The sequence below is a fragment of the Pristis pectinata genome, chromosome 11, assembly GCF_009764475.1.
Source record: "Pristis pectinata isolate sPriPec2 chromosome 11, sPriPec2.1.pri, whole genome shotgun sequence".
Classification (NCBI taxonomy): Eukaryota; Metazoa; Chordata; class Chondrichthyes; order Rhinopristiformes; family Pristidae; genus Pristis; species Pristis pectinata.
In genome coordinates, this window is record NC_067415.1 from 31,567,030 (window position 1) to 31,587,751 (window position 20,722).

Sequence of the window (20,722 nt, forward strand, 5' to 3'; positions counted from 1 at the left end):
ATCTGGTTACAATTGCGCAGCTAAAATGAAAATGTAAGCATAAGGATTAGGAAAATTTCAGAAATTGGCAATGAGAGCCCAAGGCAACACAAAGAAAGACAGTAAAGCTATAGATAAGCACAAGGAAAAGATAATGTGGATCTCGGACATACTGAGAAGGAGTAATTATAATGGGGTATAAGGAAATAGCAGAGAAATTAAACAAGTATTCTGTGTTTGTCTTCACAGAAGGCAGCTTGGAAAAAGTCCCAGAATGGTGGAGAACAATAGGTCTAATGAATGGAGCTGAAAAAATATTACATGTCTTATGAGGAAAAGTTAGACTAGATGCAGGGATATTTTCTCTGGCTGGGGAGCTTTGAACCATGGGTTCAAGTATTCAGAATAGATGAGAAGCAATTTCTTCCCCAGGTGGTATTGAATCTTTTGAATTCTCTAACCATGAGATGCTGTTGCTTACTGTGTTCAAATTGGAGATGGATAACATTTTGAATGAAAAGGAGATTTAGAGAGAAAGGTCTGGTGCAGGAAGGTGGCACTGAGGTTAAAGATCAGTCATGATCTTATTGAATGGCAGAGCAGGCACAAGGTCCTGAAAGGCCTATTAATTTTTTGTGTTCTTCTATTCCACTACTGTCTGCTATACTCAGACCACTGAAGATAGCCAATAAAAGGGATCCCATTTGCCTTTAGTGTCAACACATGTTATTTCTTAGGCAGAGGAAACAGCTGAGATTTACACATCTATTATAATTATTCTTGGACAAAATTCAAGCTTTTATTGACTCTTCTGGATGAGTTTTACTGATCTGAGGGCTGCTTTTTCATGAGTTTTTCATTTTATGGAAATATAGGAGCGTAGATGAGGAAATTGTTATGGTACCTGCATTGTTGGAGATTCTTTTAAATAATAATGGTTGGAGAAACAACAAAGTGCTGTGTCTTTGGTAAGATAAAAGTTATAAAAAGCTTAACTAGTCACAAAGGAAATTTACTTTCTTTCAGTAATTATTATGTATTTATATGAGTGATATTACGCAACATTCGAACATTTAGAAATGTATGTATGTACGTAGGAAACTGCCTTCCCTGTCCTTGCCCTGCATGATTTGACATTTCACTTGCATTAGATAAGAAAATTGATAGAATTGCAGTGGAAATTTACTTACCTGCATATTTTCAATCACACATTGTAAGTCTGTGGCAGCATTGAGGATAAAGTTTTTTAAAAAATTAAACATCTAACAAAAAAAATTGTTAAATACTGTTTGCTAGGTAGTGGTATCCAGTCCAAGTTAATGAAGGATAAACTATTAGAATTGGAATCTGAAATTAACCAATTTCGAGCAGAAAATTCTACATTGGCTAAACTCCGAGATGATCGGGAAAAAGCCATGATGGACCTCAGGTAAGTGTGCATATTTCTTTTTCAGTGGAAGGCATTGGGGCATTCTTTTTCCATGTCCTAACTAAAGTTCTCTTGCCATGCCATATCAAAAGTTCATAGAATAAAGCAAATCAACTTGCATCATCATACAACACAAAGAACTATTTGTTACAGGTTTGAGTTTTTCTTTAAATATCTTTTCGGTACAGTGGTCCTAGCAGCTCTTGAAAGTGATTTTAATACCCCACTTCTTGCCTGGTATAGCCCCATTAAAGTCTGAACTCTGTTGTTTTCATGTGCTGTCCTGTGAAACTTCACAAAATTTAAGACAAATCAAGAAAGTCTTGAATGAATTGTTAAATCTGCATTATTTCACAGGTTTATTTATACCATTGGCATATCAATTAGCTTTTGTCCGTTAACCTGAAATTTGTGAATGTTCTTTGCTTTGAAATGGAAAGCCTTACCTCCTAGAATATATCTTGCTATTAGTTTTAACAAATTCAGTTGGAACTAGCCTCTAAAATCTGAGTAAATCTGAGCTGGGCGTATCTGTTGCTGTGGAATCCAGGGTCATGAGATCAAAAAGCATAGAAAGTAGATGATCCAGAAACAATCCAAAAATAAAGAGAAGCTATTTTTTTTCTATGTAGTTATCTAGATTTGCTATTTACTTCATGAGTATTTTTTCATTTGTTTCTTCTGTATTGTGTGTAATTTTTTCTTTACCTTGTTTTTTTGTTCATTTGAGGAGGTAAGTCACCATGAGTGTTAACTTTTAAAATGATTTTTAAAATTTAACACTCATGCCAAACTAACTTGGTTGAGTGAATACTTTTAAGGGTCAGTGTATTTAGTTCTCATGATGTTGCATAACTCGCAGATGTGTGACATGTGACAAATGTAGTATTACCTGACTGGCTAGGGATTATGTATCTATTTGTCTTTTGTGATTCCTCTTTAACAACCCCCAGTTCTGTTTAAGGTCTGCATTTGGAATGAGCTCCACAGGTTAACAGAGACACTATCTTTGGGCTGAAATATGTATAACCCTCTGAAAGCTACAGCTCTACAATGTATAATCTTTTGGTCTGTTTCCACTATTTATGGAGTTGTTGTGAGATGTTGAAGATAAGTGGTATTGATCAAATCAGCCAATATCTTATTGAATGGCAGAGGAAGTTTGGGGGCTGCATGGACTACTGTTCCTATTTCTTAAGGTTTTCATTCAACATGTTCAACATGGAAATAGGCCACTCATCCACTGAGTTTGCGCTGACCATTAAGTATGTACTTGCACTAATCCTACGTTATTTTCTTCATATTACCATCAACTCTTCTCTGATTCCACCACTCCCCTGCACATTAAGGGCAATATACAGTGGCCAATTAACTTATCAACCTATGCATCTTTAGAATGTGAGAGGAAACCAGAGCACACAGTCACAAGGAGAATGTGCAAACTCCACAAAGATCACTGATTGAACCTGGGTTGCTGGAGCTGTGTGACAGGAGCTCTACCTGTTCATCCAATGTGTTCCCTTGAGCTGCAACCCACTAAACTATCCAAAATTTTAAAATTCAAGCTCTACTCAATAATGAGCTATTGTCAATTCCTCTTCCTTACTTGCACCACCCGATTTTGTGTTTTAATTTATCATAAAATTCCTGTGAATCCTACAATTTTCTGGTGAGCAGAATTTCTTGAGAATCCCTAAACAAGTTCTTGATGTCTGTCACCACCTCCATTTTATGATCTCAGAATCTCACTAGTTACATAACATATTACATATTTGGGCTCAACTTCATTTTTCTCTCAATTCTTTTCTATTTAGTTTTTTTGTGGATTTATTTACCTCTTCTCCAACCATGCATTTATTATTGTTTTATTGCAGGGAAAGTACTGTTCTTCTATTAATAGCTTTATCTTGTAGTTAATGGCTTGAAAGCCTGAAGTTTGAGTTTCTGAATTTTAAAAGCAGATTGACAAGTTTTTTTTTACCATTTATTTTTAATAGTGGCTTGTGGCATAAGTTTACAGGAATAAATCGTTCTAGGATTCTAACAATGTTAATCCCTAATTGACCACACTTTTTGCTGAATACAATATCAACAAAGCAACTCAAAGGCATATTCTAACATGTTTATAGCAATCAAATACTCTTCTTATGATATGTGTATGTCTTCAAATGACATTTTCTAAGATTCCTTCGGCCTTCCTTTGGGAAAATTAAAAATGGTCCCAAATGTATAAATTATAATCCATGACTATAAGTCTTTGTTTGCTCTTCTGCCACTGGTCTAGATATTTTCAAACTTGGCATATAAATGAATTTTGAAATGAAAATACCCATGGAATAACACTTTAGTCAAACTTTTGTCCAGATGAACATGCAAGAAAACCACTAGTGTTTTTGAAGAGATGTGTCATGGGGATCTCAAATGTGGCCTTGACATTTATTAGCTTGGTCATTCCTTTAGAGCTATCACTTCAGTATTTCCTGGATGAAAATAACAGGGACCAAATGTGGGTAACTGTTTGTAAATTTTTGGGCTTGATCATCACAGAACTACTGCTATGGTCTGTAAGTTGATGGATCTGAATAAACTGTTCATGGATAATAGAATGAGATAATTTACTTCAGAGTCCATTCAGTCAACTTCATTTTGATAATTATTTGCTAAACTCCTTCAAAATTAATCATGTTCCCCTGCTCTTTCCCTAATTTGCTCTTTTATTCAAATTTTTATCTTTGTGCTCTCGATGACATCCCTTATCTCCCAATTTCTGTTCAAAATTCTCATTATTGTTTTTCAATTCCCCAAAAGCCATGCCCTTCCGTTTCTTTGTAGCTTTCTCCAGCCCTGGAATGTTTTCCCTAAAAGATCTTGGTAGTCATTCATTTCTGTTCTTTTAAGCATCCATGATTATGTGTATTTTACTGTTAACTGGTGCCCTAACCTTGCAGTTTGGAACTCCTGCTGTAATCAACACTGTCTCTTTACCTCTCCATGTTCCCTCAAGGTTTTTCTTAAAATCTACCTTTCTCACCATACTTTTCGTTACCTATCACATGTGAGTTGGTGTCAAATTTAGTTTGATACAACTCCTCTTAAGTACTTTGGGACATGTTGCTGTGTTAAAGACGTTCGCCTACTTTTCCCCCAAAATGCTTAATGCAACACTTTATTGAATTGCATCTTCCATCAGTCAGTCCATTCTTGTGAAGTCTTTTCACTTTTTGTTAAGTTGTGTTTTGTTGGTAGTAAGTTTTGATATTGACCTTGTGTCCAAATCACATTGGCAATAGAGCTGGATCTAATGGATCCAGCTCTATAAGTAGAACACTTCTAACCTGCCTGTTTGAATTACAGCTTTTATTTTTATCTGTCATCCCAATCTTTAATGTATGTGCACAGTTGTAGAGTGCTAGTGACCATTGTTCAATTCTGACCTCCAGTGCTGTCTATGCGAAGTTTGTATGTTCTCCCTTGTCCCTATGGGTTTTCTCTGGCTGCTCTGGTTTCCTCCCACATCCCAATGATGTGTGGGCTGCTAGGTTAATTGGCCACTCTAAATAGCCTCTTTGTACGTAGAATCTGAGTGAGTTGATGGGAATTTTGGGAAGAATAACTTGCAGGGAAAAATTGCTTTGAGCTTGCTCAGATTTGATGGGCCAAATGACATCCTATGTTGTAAAGAGATATTTTTCTTGCACCACGTGTATCAACTTTTGTAACGTGAAGAAATTACTGTTTTCAGAAAATTCACGTATATGAATTAGGGACAGTCATCATGGCTTTGTGAGGGGCAGGTCGTGCCTCACGAGCCTGATTGAATTCTTTGAGTATGTAACAAAGCACATTGATGACGGTAGTGCAGTGGATGTGGTGTACATGGATTTTACTAAGGCGTTTGATAAAGTTCCTCATGGAAGGCTCATTCAGAAAGTCAGAAGGCATGGGATCCAGGGAAACTTGGCTGTGTGGATTTAGAATTGGCTAACCCTCAGAAGACAGAGGGTGGTTGTAGATGGAGCGTATTCTGCCTGGAGGTCGGTGACCAGTGGTGTTCCGCAAGGATCTGTTCTGAGACCCTTACTCTTTGATTTTTATAAACTACTTGGATGAGGATGTGGAAGGGTGGGTTAGTAAGTTTGCAGAAGGTTGGTGGTGTTGTGGATAGTGTAGAAGGTTGCTGTAGGTTACAACAGGACATTGACAGGATGCAGAGCTGGGCTGAGAAGTGGCAGATGGAGTTCAACCTCAAAGTGTGAAGTGATACACTTTGGAAGATTAAACTTTTAAGGCAGAATACAAGGTTAATGGCAGGACTCTTAGCAATGTGGAGGAATAGAGGGATCTTGGTGTCCACGTCCATAGATCCCTCAAGGTTGCTGTGTAGGTTGATAGGGTTGGTAAGAAGGCATATGGTGTGTTGGCCTTCATTTGTCAGGGTATTGAGTTCAAGAGCCACAAGGTAATGTTGCAGCTCTATAAAACTCTGGTTAGACCACACTTGGAATATTGTGTTCAGTTCTGGTCACCTCATTATAGGAAGCATGTGGAAGCTTTAAAGAGGGTCAGAGGAGATTTACCAGGATGCTGCCTGGATTGGAGAGCATGTCTTAGGAGGATAGGTTGAGCGAGCCAGGGCTTTTCTCTTTGGAGCAAAGGAGGATGAGAGGTGACTTGATAGGGGTGTACCAGATGATAAGAGGCATAGATCGAGTGGGCAATCAAAGACTTTTTCCCAGGGTGAAGATAGATAACAAAAGGGGGCACAATTTTAAGGTGATTGGAGGAAGGTATTGGGGGATGTCAGAGGTAAGTTTTACATAGAGAATGGTGGGTGCATGGAACGCACTGCTGGCAGAGGTGGTGGAGGCAGACACATTAGGGACATTTAAGAGACTCTTAGATAACCATATGGAGGGCTATGTGGGGAGTGGGGGGGGGGGGGTGGAAGGGTCAGATAGATCTTGGAGCAGGATAAAATGTCAGCACAACATCGTGGGCTAAAGGGCCTGTACTGTGCTGTAATGTTCTATTTAAACTTGAATTAGTTTCAACAAATCCATGAAAATTATCTTCCCTAGTTTCATGCATTTCTAAGTATTGATCAATTCTTATCAGTTATATAGTCTAAGACTTTTTGCAGAAATAACGTTTGACTAATTAGACTACATTTCCCAATTTCTTCAGTTTCTGAACTAATTGTTCTACATAACTGTCTGAATCTCCTACCATCAGATTTCTAAATATTGATACAAGATTATTAGTATTTCTGCCATTCCCATCCTCCAACCAAGTTTCTTTTTATCATAGTGATCTAATTTTGTTTCAAAAATATTTTATTACTTATTCTGGTAGTGTCATTATTATCTTCTTTTGCTTTCCAATTTTTAAAAATATATTCAATTCTATTTTTTCATTTTCCAACTCTACTGTCCGTATTTGTCTTTTTTCCATATATTGTAGGCCTGCTTTTAATTGCCTTTTTGTTTAAAAATTTCAACTTGGTTTTAGTCTCTTGAGGATTTTGTTTTACCTTCTCAGAATCTATTTTCTGCTGAAGTCTTCTCCATGTTTAAAAATTTCACGGAGATCCAGATTTAAAATGAGCTAATCTGGCAAATTAATTAGTAGCATAACGTTCAAAGTCAGATTGGATTGACTAATGTCTTTTGCAGTTACTGTGCTTATCAGTTTTGAAGGCTATTACATCATTGATTTGGATTATAAAAATGTGATACTGAAGGCAAAGAAATTGCTAAAGATATTATTTAATTTGTAGGAAAGAAATTGCGGACTTCGAACGTAAGAAAGCTGAGGAGCTGACTCAATTGGAAGAATACAAAAAAGAGGAATTAAAGCGACTACAAAAGGAGCGAATGGTTTTTGAAAAATATGCTGCAGCAGCAAGAGCCATTCCTGACAAAAAGGAAAGAGAAGAGATAAAGGTGGCATTTTTCCTTTGACGTTGTAACCCTTTTTTGTTTCAAATTCAGATCCACTTTTCAACATTTAGGATGCTTTTACTGATTTCTACTTGAGGAATGACCAATGATTTGCCTCTTACAGAATTTGTAGTAAAGATTCCACTTTGTCCTTATTCTTTGATTAATTTTCTAATAGCTTAAGAGTATTTGTACTTGCTAACATTGCCAAGTGGAAAGGATAGGATTTCCTGTAGAAACATCACCCATAAACCAAGAACAATAATTGTAGAAATTAATTACATATGGGGGGGGGGGGGGATAAATTATACCTTACAAATAGACACGATGTTGAGATAACTAAGCATGAACTAGAAAGAGGTCAGTCATCAATAATTAAAAACAAAAATTAAGCAGGCTTTAATGCTAGAATTGTATAGTGCTCTGATTAAAACTGATGTTGAGTTACGTTGCTTGAAAAAACTTAAGTCCTGGAGTTTGTACCACCTTGGTAGACTAAAGGATGCCCTTAGCCAAAAAAAAAAGTCAATGCTTTTGATTTTAAGAATAACAGTTTGACTACCTTGGCATAAAATTACTGGGCCTTATTAAAAAGGAAATGCTTTAAAAAGAAATATTTGGGGGGGGGGAAAACATTCAGAAGCTTTAGCTGGAAACCTACTTCAAAGAGGTGGTGGGTTGTGGATGCTTTAAACACATGAGAAGTAAATGTAGTGCAGGTGTCCTGAATAACCAATATGGATTGCTCAAAACTTGAAGTAATCTCCTGAGAAGAGTAGAAGAGCTTCAAGCTTAATTGCAAGATGGTTAAATAATTTGATGGGACATATCTGGATGAACAATGAGCATACAGTGGACCCCTTATCTGTATTTAATATTTAAATTTGCCAGAAGCCTCTTCATAGACTTCAGATTGTCTAATGACTGCATATTAAATTATACAAGAAAATGTTAAAGTTCAACATCAGGATGCTGATTAAAACTAATAAGAGGAATTTGAGCCCAATGTCAGGAAGCCTCATGCCACTTGACACTTGATATAGTCTGAATTATCAGACTCCACCTATGACATTTAACTGTGGAAGTTGAAAAATAGTGGAGGTTACATTGTGAAGATGCGTTTCGAGAAGTATTTATGATGAACCAGGTATGTAAAGTTGTGTTATTCTTGCTAGTTCCAGACAAACCTCTTTTTAAGTAGTCTAAATGTTCTTAAAATCAAAGGCATTAGCTCTTTTTTTGGCTAAGGGTACTATTTTTTCTACCAGTGTGGTTCCAAATCTTATTCCAAATGTACGAGGACAGGATTTAAAACAGGCAGCCAAAGTCCAGCAGCAACTTGGGACTGGGAGTACATTTAAGGAAAATGGACAATATTTGTATTATTTAAAACAATTAATGACTTAATTCATCTCAAAATTGAAAATGGATTTAAGAGACTATTTTCCCAGAGCATTGTGAGAATATGTAACTTATCACATGAATAGTTGAGGAGAATATACAGTCATTTTAAGAGCAAACTGACTCTTAAACTAGGTACCATGGAGAAGATCTGAACTTAAATGTTAGCATGCATTGGTAGGGTTAAATGGGCTGTTTCTGTGCTTTGTATTCTATACAACTTCAATGCTTTTGCTATAAGTAGCCATGCCTAGTCAAAGGACTTCAGAATTATTTTTGTTTTTTGTGGATTAGGTTCTGAAACAGCAGATTGTAGACTTGCAAGAAGAACTGAAACGGAAGGAACTAAGATGGTCAAGTACTTACACAAGGCTTCGAAATCAGATTGATGCACTTACCAAGGAAAACCAAGAACTTCGAGATGAGGTTAAAATAATGGAAAGACTTCGGTTGGAAACCTGGAAGAAAGCTGATACTGCAATTGAGAAGAAAACTGAAAACTCACTTCCACAGCTTATGAAAACTGATATGGTAAATATGTTTCCTTTGTTGTAATAAACATTTTTACACGATGACAATATTCCTATAATTATCCATGGGGCACGTGCATCTTGATTTTTGTAAATGTTATTTTGTTATAGGTTCCTTTAGATGCTAGGAAAAAGGAAACTGATTCTTTGATCAAACAGAGAAATGGAGGCAGAACTCCAAAAGCATCAGGAAATAAAAGTTCATACAGAATTGAACAGGTAATAATAAACTTTTTCAGTTGTTAAGGAGATACTGGAGATATTAGTGGGAATTGTGTTTGGTTTTGGTTTAGTGTGCATCACTCTCACTTTCAAATTGTATACTTATCTGGATTAGCACTTAGCTCCAAAAAAAAATAAAACCAGCAAATGGAATGTTGGCCTTTATCTCAAGGAGATTGGAAAATAAAGTGAGAGAATGGTAGTTCTATTGTACGTGGGTTTTGTTAGACCTATGTGGCTATATTAGAGGGGCTGTTTATTGATTCACCAGATTGACCTCCACGAATGTGGAGTTAAGACAATTAAATGGAGATCAAATATAAATTAAATGTGATCTAATTGAATATTGGAATGGACCTACTAATGACCAAGTTCTAGCGTGCTTCAGTGACATACCTTCCCAGAAAAGGCATGAACATTACTTAGCCACTGAATCCACTCCTTCCTCTGGTAATTGTCTGAGACTGAACTAGACTGTAGGGAAACTTGTCATGTGACCTTGTTCAACTTCTTACAAACTTGTGTTTCTGTTCTCAGTTGTATCAAGTCCTGCATGCCCTTCACCTTTGACCTACAGTATATTGGTTCCCAGTCCCCCTTCACTGCAGTTTTAACATGCTCCTTCTTGTTTTCAAATTCCACCAAGAGCTTTACCCTCTAGCTCTACAAATCAGCAAGATATTTGCTCCCCACATTCTGGTCTTTGAGCATTCTTTATTTAAATCACTCCATCATAGAACAGTACAGCACAATACGGGCCCTTCAACCCATGATGTTGTGCCGACCTTTATAAACCTTATCCCCATTCAATCTATTCCCATCTCTACTTCACCTCCCATAACCCTCCTATTTTTCTTTCATCCATGTGACTATCTAATAGTCTCTTAAATGACCGTATTGTATCGGCCCCTACCACCCCCCAGCAGTGCATTCCAAGCACCCACCACTCTCGATGTTTTAAAACAAAACTACCTTTGACATCTCCCTTGAACTTTCTTCCATGCACCTTAAACAGGTGACCTCTACTATTGACCATTGGCACTCTGGGGAAAAGATGCTGGCTGTCCACTTTGTCTATGCCTCTCAAAATTTTATATACCTCTATCAAGTCTTCTCTCATCCTCTGTCGCTCCAAGGAGGAAAATCCCTAACTCGCTCATCCTCTCCTCATAAGACATGCTCTCCAACCCAGAGAGCACCCTTGTAAATCTCCTCTGCACCCTGTCCAAAGCTTCCACATCCTTCCTATAATGTGGTGATCGGAACTGAACACAATATTCCAAGTGTGGTCTAACCAGAGTCTTATAGAGCTGCAACATTACCTCTCGGCTCTTGAACTCCAGCCACCGGCTAATAAAGGTCAACACACCATACGTTGCCTTAACTGCCCTATCCACTTGTGTGGCAACTTTGAGGGATATATGTATTTGGACCCCAAGCTCTCTCCGTTCCTCCACACTGCTAAGAACCTGCCATTAGCCACGTACTCTGCCTTCAAGTTCGTTCTTTCAAGATGCATCACTTCACACTTCTCTGGATTGAACTCCATCTGCCACTTCTCTGCATCCTGTCTAAATCCTGTTGCAACCTATGACAACCTTCTTCACTATCTACTGCACCACCAACCTTCATGTCATCTGCAAACTTACCAACCCATCCTTCCACTTCCTCATCCAAATCACTTATAAAAAGCACAAAGAGCAGGGGTCCCAGACAGAGCCCTGCGGAACACCACTAGTCACCGACCTCCAGGTCGAATACTCCCTTTCCACAACCACCCTCTGCCTTGTGGGCATCAATTTTGAATCCACACAGCCAATTTTCCATGGATTCCATACCTCATGACTTTCTGAATGAGCCTACCATGAGGAACCTTGTCAAACGCCTTGCTAAAATTCATATATACCACATCCACTGCACTACCTTCATCAATTTGTCTTGTCACTTCCTCAAAAAACTCTATTAGGTTCATGAGGCACAATTTGCCCTTCACAAAGCCATGTTGACTATCCCTAATAAGACTGTGCTTCTCCAAATGCTCATAAATCCTGTCCCTACAAATTCTCTCCAATAGTTTGCCCACCACTGATGTAAGACTCACTAGTCTATAATTCCTGGAATTATCCCTTTTACCTTTCTTGAACAATGGAACAATGTTTGTCATCCTCCGGTACCACTTCTGTGGCCGGGGAGCCTCGAAGATCATCGTTAAATGCTCCAGCTATCTCTTCCCTCACTTCCCATAGTATATCCTGCATGACCCCAGGGACTTAATTATCCTAATGCTTTCTAGTAGCTCCAACACTGCTTCTTTCTTAACCTTGACGTGCTTCAACACATTTGCCTGTTCTAGGCTAACACCATATTCGTCTAAGTTCCTCTCCCTGGTGAACACTGAAGGAAAATATTCATTTAGGACCTCTATTGGCTCCTTTGCCTCCAAACACATTTTCTCCTCTTTCCCCCCCCCCCTCCCTCCCCCCCAATATCTCGGAGTGGTCATCCTCTTGTTCCTCACATACATGTAGAACACTTTAGGATTTTCCTTAACATTACTTGCCAAGGCCTTCTCATGTCCCCTTCTAGCTCTCCTAAGCCCCTTCTTAAGCTCCTTCCTGGCTACCTTATAACTCTCAAGAGCCCTAAGTGATTTTTGCTTCCTAAACCTTAAATAAGTTTCCTCCTTCCTCTTGACTAAACCTTCCATCTCTCTTGATAACCATGGTTTCTTCACCGTACCATCCTTCCCTTGTCTCAGCAGGACAAACCTATCTAGAACCCCATGTAAGTGGTCCCTAAACAACCTCCACATTTCTGTGGTGCATTTACCAGAGAACATCTGTTCCCAGTTTATGCTACCAAGTTCTTGCCTAATACCATGGTAATTTGCCCTCCCCAATTAAATATTTTCCCATAATGTCTTCTGCTATCTTTGTCCATGGCTATGCTAAAGGTCAGAGAGTTGTGGTCACTATCCCCGAAATGCTCGCCCACTGAGAGGTCTTTCACGTGATCAGGTTCATTGCCTAATACCAGATCCAGCATGGCCTCTCCTCTAGTTGTCCACATACTGTGTCAGGAATCCTTCCTTTACACACCTAACAAATTCTGCCCTATCTAACCCTTTTGCACTAAGGAGGTGCCAATCAATATTAGGGAAGTTGAATTCATCCATGACAACAACCCTGTTATTTTTGCACCTTTCCAAAATCTGCCTACTTATCTGCTCCTCAGTGTCCTGATGGCTATTTGGGGGCCTATAGAATACTCCCAATAGTGATCGCTCCCTTCCTGTTTCTGACTTCCACTCAGACTGACTCAATAGACAATCCTTTTATGATGTCCTCCCTTCCTACAGCTGCGATATTATCTCTGATTAGCAATGCCACCCCTTCTACCTCCATTGATGGTAATAACTTAAGTTGCTCTGAAAATCCCTAAGACTTGTCTCCTTTTAAGATTCAAAGCTTCGTCAAAGAATTGATTTATCTTGTGTCCTCATCTGCTAATATGACGTTTGAATTTTATTAATGTTCATGTAAAGTGTTTACACTTAATTTTAATATTTATTTTATACCTTTTAATGTAAAATGAAAGCTGATGTTGATGAAGATCTGTCCATTACCATCTATGGTTTAGTTATTTCATTATTTAACAATTTAAAAAAAAACAATTCAGGAAATATTCAGTAGGTTAGGCAGCATCTATGGGGAGAGAAACCTTTCAGTTTGATGACTTCCCATCAGAACTACCAAAAGTTTTTTTTAAAAAAAAACAGCATGTTTTGAGTTGGAGGGGGTAGAGAGAACAAAGGGAATGGTTATTAATAGGGTGAACGTATGATTCAAATGGTAGTGATGCCAAATGAAAGAGGATTGAAGTGTAAATAGAAGGTGATGAAAAAGGATGGGGGTGGTGGGATGGTGGCAGAAACAAAATTATGAAACGGAGAGATGCAAAACATGCAGCTGCTGGAAATCTGGGAAAAGGAATTGCTGGAAATACCCAGCAAGACGGGCAGCATCTGTGTAGAGAGAAAAAACTGAGTTAACATTAAAAATTGCTTACTTTTCATCCGAACTGGCAAGGTCTGACACAACCTGAAAATCCTGGTTATCTGAAATTGTTGAATTCGGTATTGAATACTGAGGTTTCTAACATGCCTAGTTAATAGATATGATGCTGTTCCTTAATCTTACACTGGGCTTCACAGAGCTTGGAGTGGGAATGAAAAATTAGTTGAATTGGAGTCACTCTTGCAGACTGAACTACTTTGTTTTGGGGAAAGTGGTCACTCCATGTCATTCCTGTAGTTTCTTTGCTTGTGCTATGTCTGTTTCGATGATGAAGCCTATTTCAGCATAAGAATTCAATAATTTTTGATAACCAGCCTTTCCAGTTTGTATCAGAAACTGGATACAAGTTTTGAGTCTATCTGCAATATTAACTGAGTTTTTTCCCCCTCCACAAATGCCTGCTGGGTAATCCAGCATTTTCTATTCAGATTTCCAGAAAATGCATTATTTTATCAGTTCCAGCATTTTTCTCTTCTGTTCTCATTCATTTCCCTCTATTTGTACCTCCTTTTAGACAGCAGCTATGATTAACAAACATTCACCAGACTCTCTCATTTATCACTACCATTTATCATCCAGTCTCTCTTGTTTTCATCCTATCAGGCATTCCCTGTTCTCTCCACCCTTCCCTTATTGCAACTCAACATGTGCTTGCTTTTTAACTTTTCCAAGCTCTGATGAAAGGTCATGGCCTGAAATGCTGACTTCTCCACAAATGCTGCACAACCTGTTGAGAATTTTCAGCATCTGCAATTTGCTTTTTGACCACTTATCAGGTTGGCTGAGTCACAATGCACAATAGCTGCTATACTGGGCAGAATGGATGAAAACAAAACTTTAGAGAATTATTAACTTGCCCTCGTAAATCTACTTTTCTTGGATGCATCTATGCATGTTTCCATTAGTACTGGGGACCTTTTGTAAAGCTACAACATGTAGCAAGATGCATGCTTAACAATAAAAATGTAAGCAATCCTAATAGTGAGTCAAGTTTAAGTTTTGCAGTTTGCTACATGTAGTTTTGAATGTAGGTGAACAATTAACTAACTGGAGCAAGACATATAATGAACATTTCTTCCCCAGTGATGGAATGCAGTATAATGCAAATAAGACAGAAGCTTTTGCAATTACCTCTGGCCAATGATACATCCTTGAGATTCTTGGCCTTGGTCAATCAAGATAGTTGGTTGCACACTCACTTCTGTCTCAAACGGTTATGTGTTTGAGGTCTACACACAAATTTAGGCTGACTGTTTAATGCAGGAAAAACTTTCTGTTATCCTTGTTTCCTGACCTCTCTCAACCAATATCTTAAGGATAGAATAGCAAATCAATACCATTTTGTTATTGGAGTCTTTGTTGTATAGAAATCAGCTGCCACATTTCATTTAAGATTGACTGCTCTTCAGAAAAAGCTCAAAATACGTTGATACCTTGAAAGGCACCATAAAAATACAAACTTGTTTTATCCACCATGACTTATGTCAGTCTTAAACCAGTTCAATTAAAGCCACATTACGATGTGAAATGGCTGAGTGGAATGTAGGGAGTGTGGAGGCTTTAGTCTTCAAAAATATTTTGATTGCAATACTCAAGCCCTACGTTCTGGACTAGATGTGCTCATAGCTGAGCTGTTCTAGTGAAACTGGTATCTACCCACTAGTGTGAAAAATATACCCTTGCATGTCCTGTATGCATCAATAAGGACAGATCCAACCTTGTCAATAATTATCCTATCAGCATTCCCCTAGTCATTTGCAAACTGATGGGAATAATACTGAAATAGCACAGAGAGATGAATTATTAGCATATTTTAAATTTAATTCTGGTTTCTTTTGAAATTTACAGTTTGAGCCACTTTTATAGTTTTGGTTGTTCATGTAATTTTGGAGTAAAGATACATGGTGTTTATTCTTGCAGACTTCCCCAAGAAACAATAAATTGACCCATGCTGTGAAAACCTCTGATCCTGCAATGACCAGAAATGGCTTGAAGGAAAGTGAGTATTTTTCTGTAAATGAGTATGGATGAATTGATGATTTTATTGTGTACTATGTCATCAAGATAACCTTTAGAACCACAGCTCAATAGATTCTTTAAACTTTCATTATAAAGAACAAGTTCTGAATGCCATGTATCAAATTTACAAAGTTCAGTGCTGTATTGATAGACATGCCACATGCTAAACATTCACTCAAGTCTACTAACAGTTGAATGTTTAATTGATTTAAATATTAAGGTTAATTGATGTGCATAATGTAAGTTGTACCAACATTGGCGTGGAGGAAATCTCCCATGTGTATTATTTACTTTGAAATAAGCTGTCATAAAAACCTAATGAAAGGAACCCTGGGATTTATTTCACTATACCTTTGCCATAGTGCCCAGATTCTGAAAACTGATTAAAGAAACAAACTTAGATGATACTTTGGTACTGTGCACAATTATATTTGTTTCACTACAAAAGAATGCAAAAGCTTGAGAGCAGAACAGCTTTAGTTGATGGTATCAAAACAGAGATTATAACTTGAGTGAATAGTTTTTTAAGAACTAAGACCAAAGGTTGTTTAAAAATTATGAGAAGTGTTTGACTGTTCAGACATGGTGTAAAGATTTCTACATGCAGTATCCAAAACTCAGGATATAAATAATCTCCCCCATTGTATTTATTATCTACAAAAAAAAATCCTTCATCTTGAAATGTAGAATTCACTCTCTTAACCACTTGCTCTGCTAAACACCTTAAAGTGCTTTCAAAGGGAATTGCACTTCCACAGCAGATGGAGAATCATTGAACTTGTGGTACGAATGTGCATTGCTGTAGTCTTAATAATTATAATAAAACACAATTAAGCATTTTGTTTTATTGATGCAGGTTCAGTGTCTTTAGTGCGGAATGTGGAAAACACTAATATGAATGATACTGCAGTGTCTGGAATGAATCTTTCGGTGTCTTGTGAAAATGTACTTAATGAAGAGCAGGTCTCAGCACCAGCTAATTCAGTAAGTCTGTAATGTGTATTAATAGAAAAAAAACAAAAAAGTTCAAAGCAACCAGTTACGAAACAGTAATTCTTAGATTGTGGAGCTTTGATACTTCTAAGGAAAGAAAAATAGCCATGTAACCTGATATTTTTGGTCCACACAATCAGCCCAATGAATCAGCCCAGTGACTCGCAGAATTATTAAGTCTTTAGAAATCCCAAGCTAAGTCAAATTGGCCAGGGCTGGGGCAGCTGGAAGAACATTGTAATGGGCCATGAATATTCTAGCTTGGGGATGGAAAAATCCAACCCAGTTTTCCTGTCACATGTTACCCCTTTGCAAGCATCAGATTGGATTTGGGTCTGATTTTTTTTTTCCCTTCCCCTGATTCTGTCATTCAAGCAGCCAGTCTACCATCCAAATCACTTGGCTAAGTGTCCAGCAGGGAGTCTATACAGCACCAGGCTTCACAACATTAGCAAAACATTACACCAACTGAGGAACTCAACTGTCCATTTAATGGCTACATCATTTCACCCTATTACAGACCTTCCCTTTGTTCCACCCACTGACTTGTCAGACCTTCTCTGCTACTTGCACTAATTTGTTTTACCCCTTTTTCTCAGTGAAGAGTCTTTGACAAGAAACATTATTTGTTTCTCTTTCCACAGATGCTACCTGACCTAAGTTTTTCCAGCATTTTCTGTTCTATTTTCAAATTTCATTACATTTCCTGCCAATCTCCACCCTCGTCTCACTTTCATGTAGTCTGTTCTCCAACTCCTGTCTTGGGAGAAGGTAGCAACCAAGATTCATTACAAGTCCACAGACTCTCACAGCTAGTTTGACCTGCTCTCACCCCTTTGCCTCCTAGCCAGAGCAAGGATAAACCTAACCCTGCCCCCTCCCCCCCCCCCCAAACAGATCATGCATTCAAATAGATCATCCTTTGCAAATTTCCCTACCCCTTTCAGCCCTCTGAAATACCATTCCTTTCCAGTCACTCCCTTCTCATGCCATTTTCCCATGCAACTGCAGGAGGTGCAACATTTTGATTTAAACTTTTTCACTGAGATGATGGTTGATCTCTAACCCTATTCACTGGTACCCTGCTTGGCACTGATTTGCTATAGTACTGTTGGTCCTCCACTCTGAACACTTGTGGGTAGGTATCACACTGTGCTTTAATGGAGAAATCTGCTTGGGCTGCATAGTATTCTCCAAGGAATCTGGCACAAACCCAAGTCCTCCCTGTTAATGTGCATTACTCAGCTGGGAACCTGGCTTGAATCCCTGTACTCCACTGGCACTAACACACCAATGAATTTCCCTTAACTCAGTGTGGAGAGGCTGCTTCGAAGGACTGGTATTGGATAAGCTGGAGCAGCTGTGTGGCTGGCTCAGTGAGTGAAATCCATTGCTGTACAAAAAGCCTTTGAATTTACACAAATCATTCAAAATAATTAAATAACATAACATTTGTTGCTATTTGTGGAAAAACTGCAAGTTGCAAATTTCTATCAACCCATCTATAGAAATGTTTAATATCTTCATTCTTAAATCACACCTCTACTACACTTGCTAACCAGTAGCAATAGTTTTTCTCAACCTATTCTATGAGATCCCTTTTAATATTTTGGAAACTATATCAGCCTTGACCTTCTGAACAGGAATATGATCCAGTTTTGTCCTCTTGGATTTACCAGAATGATAACTTGCCTCCTGAGGGTTGAATTGTACTTTCTCCAAGGTCCAAAAGAGCTCATGGTACTTTAAATGTAGTCTATCCTGGGTTTTGTATAACTATCTCTTTATACTCCAGATATAGACTAGTGCTCCATTTTTTGTCTCCATTTTCCCTTGTCTGGGATTTTATCTTGGCCCTATCTCCTCCTATGCATTTTCATTTTTTTAAGGATATAATGCTTTTTGAATTGTAGGTCATATATAAGGGAGATAAATACCTCATTTTGGAAATAATTGTTGGATGGGTTTTATGAGCAATTTGATGGTAGAGGCTGAGAGGTAGGGAAAACAATAATGATGGAAAATGTGAGTTGGGTAGGAAGCAATAGAGTTGAAATCTTGCAAGCTTTTGTCCCAGGATGGGGTATTAAACAGCACCCAGACTTGCACTTGTAGTGGGTGAGTTGCTGTTAATAATTTTACTTTATTCTGAGCAAATAAGAGATGTTTTTAAAATTGTGGTGGTGTTCAATAAGGAAGTTTACTGACTAGTTCAAACCAACCTGGTCTGCTTGCCCTCCCCCATCACCAAGTTTTAAGAATGTATTTGGTCTTGCTGTTGGGATATCTACTTGTAGATTTGTGGCTAATACTTAGCTATTTCAAACATACAGATCTTTGACTCAGGTAATTTATAATATTTTGAGGAATCTGAAACTAGATTTGAGTGAATGCATTACAAGTTGATTGTTTTTCTGAAATTTTAAAGTGTCTTGATTTCAATGGGGCCAAGGATGAAATTCAAGAGGAGATTAAATACTCAGATGGAAAGGTGAGAATTCATTCTTTTCATTTATAGAACTTTTGATATTTTCCATCATTACCATATTTCTCCCATTCTAACAAACCATGCATTAAAATAAATAAATGACTGAAATATCTTAGAACACCATCCATTCAATTCTGGAATCTCAATTTAATATAGTCCAAATATGCAATGAATGCATCTGTACAAGATCAATTTTTGGTGACCTCAACCTAGCTAACCTAGCCAGCCAGCACAGTTAATAATGCAAAGTCTTCCCTCTGAACATGGGATTGTGTATACAAACAGCATGCGATACAAATGGCTACGCAGTCCTACTAAATCTACTTAAGATGGATCAACTATTCATCACTTCTGACTGAATATGGTTGTGAATGCTTCATGATGGGCCTGGCCATTATGGATGATGAGGATACTCTCAAAACTGGTTCTCATTGGCTGTTTAATTGTCCACCACATAACATTAAACTTGGAAGATTCAGTAATGAAATCCTCTTTAACCAGTCTTTAGATTTGACTGTATGATTAAACACGTGTATAATAAAAGGCCAACAGGCTTGTTTACAATCAGACGAACTTACATTTTTAGGATGGTGGACTTGTGTTTAAAGTTGAAGCTCCCAAGTTACACTGGAGATTTAGAAAGCCAGAATATTAAGAATTTTAAAAAAATCTGTTACTCTTTTTACAAATCCCACATTGGTATTTCCTATTCTCAAAATTGTATTACTTGAATAACTTTTATAGGTCGAGCAAGTGTTGAGAAGTGGACGTCATATAATCATTTTCTGTAATGGTACACGGAAAGAAGTTAGCGCCGATGGAAAGACCATTAAAGTAACCTTCTTCAATGGGGACATAAAGCAGATGATGTCAGACCAGACTGTAGTAAGCAATATAATTTTCAGAAATTAATCATTTTCCTTAATGTTTAATTCTACATAAAGCCTGCAAGCAATTGTTTCCTATTCTGCTGATAGTATTAAAAAGTTGTTGCAAAGTGAATCTTAAATTACACGTATACTATTGTACATTTATTAGATGTCATGCCAAATACCAATGCGTAAGAAAACGTCAATGGGTACGAGAGAAACAAAGGACTGCAGATGCTGGAATCTAGATGAAAAACACGATGATACTGGAGGAACTCAGCAGGCCAGGCAGCATCCGTGGAGAAGAGCAGGCGGTCAACGTTTTGGGTCAGAACCCTTCTTCAGGACTGAAGCTAGGAAAAGGGGAAGCCCAATATAGAGGGAAAGACTTGTTAATTCCACCCCCACCTCCCCGCCCCCCCCCCCCCATGCTATGCTGCTTCTCTTCTTCCCTTTCCTAGCCTTTTTTTTCCCCTACCTTTTTTCCTCTCTCCCCTTACCCATCCCCCAGTGGATCTGCTCTCCCCGCATCTGCCTATCACCACGTGCCCACCCCACCTCCCCTCTTCTGTTCACCTATCACTGCTCTGCTTTTCCCTCCAATATATTGGGCTTCCCCTTTTCCTATCTTCAGTCCTGAAGAAGGGTCCTGACCCAAAACATTGACTACCTGCTTTTCTCCACGGATACTGCCTGGCCTGCTGAGTTCCTCCAGCATCGTGTTTTTCATCAATGGATACAAACTCAAACCTCATTGTTTAAGGATAATACCATGCT

The 20,722-nt window shown here is 38.1% G+C and overlaps 1 protein-coding gene across 1 annotated transcript in view; it reads left to right on the forward strand.

The window, feature by feature from the left end:
* The window catches only part of LOC127576151 (centromere protein J-like), a 38,402-nt gene that overhangs the window by 13,942 nt on the left and 3,738 nt on the right, over nucleotides 1–20,722 (forward strand). Inside the window, exons 9-16 of the mRNA XM_052026539.1 lie at nucleotides 1,276–1,408; nucleotides 7,185–7,350; nucleotides 9,043–9,279; nucleotides 9,390–9,497; nucleotides 15,497–15,575; nucleotides 16,452–16,579; nucleotides 19,017–19,079; nucleotides 19,821–19,961. Of these exons, the coding sequence (XP_051882499.1) occupies nucleotides 1,276–1,408; nucleotides 7,185–7,350; nucleotides 9,043–9,279; nucleotides 9,390–9,497; nucleotides 15,497–15,575; nucleotides 16,452–16,579; nucleotides 19,017–19,079; nucleotides 19,821–19,961 (1,055 nt within the window). The remainder of the gene's footprint in view (nucleotides 1–1,275; nucleotides 1,409–7,184; nucleotides 7,351–9,042; nucleotides 9,280–9,389; nucleotides 9,498–15,496; nucleotides 15,576–16,451; nucleotides 16,580–19,016; nucleotides 19,080–19,820; nucleotides 19,962–20,722) is intronic.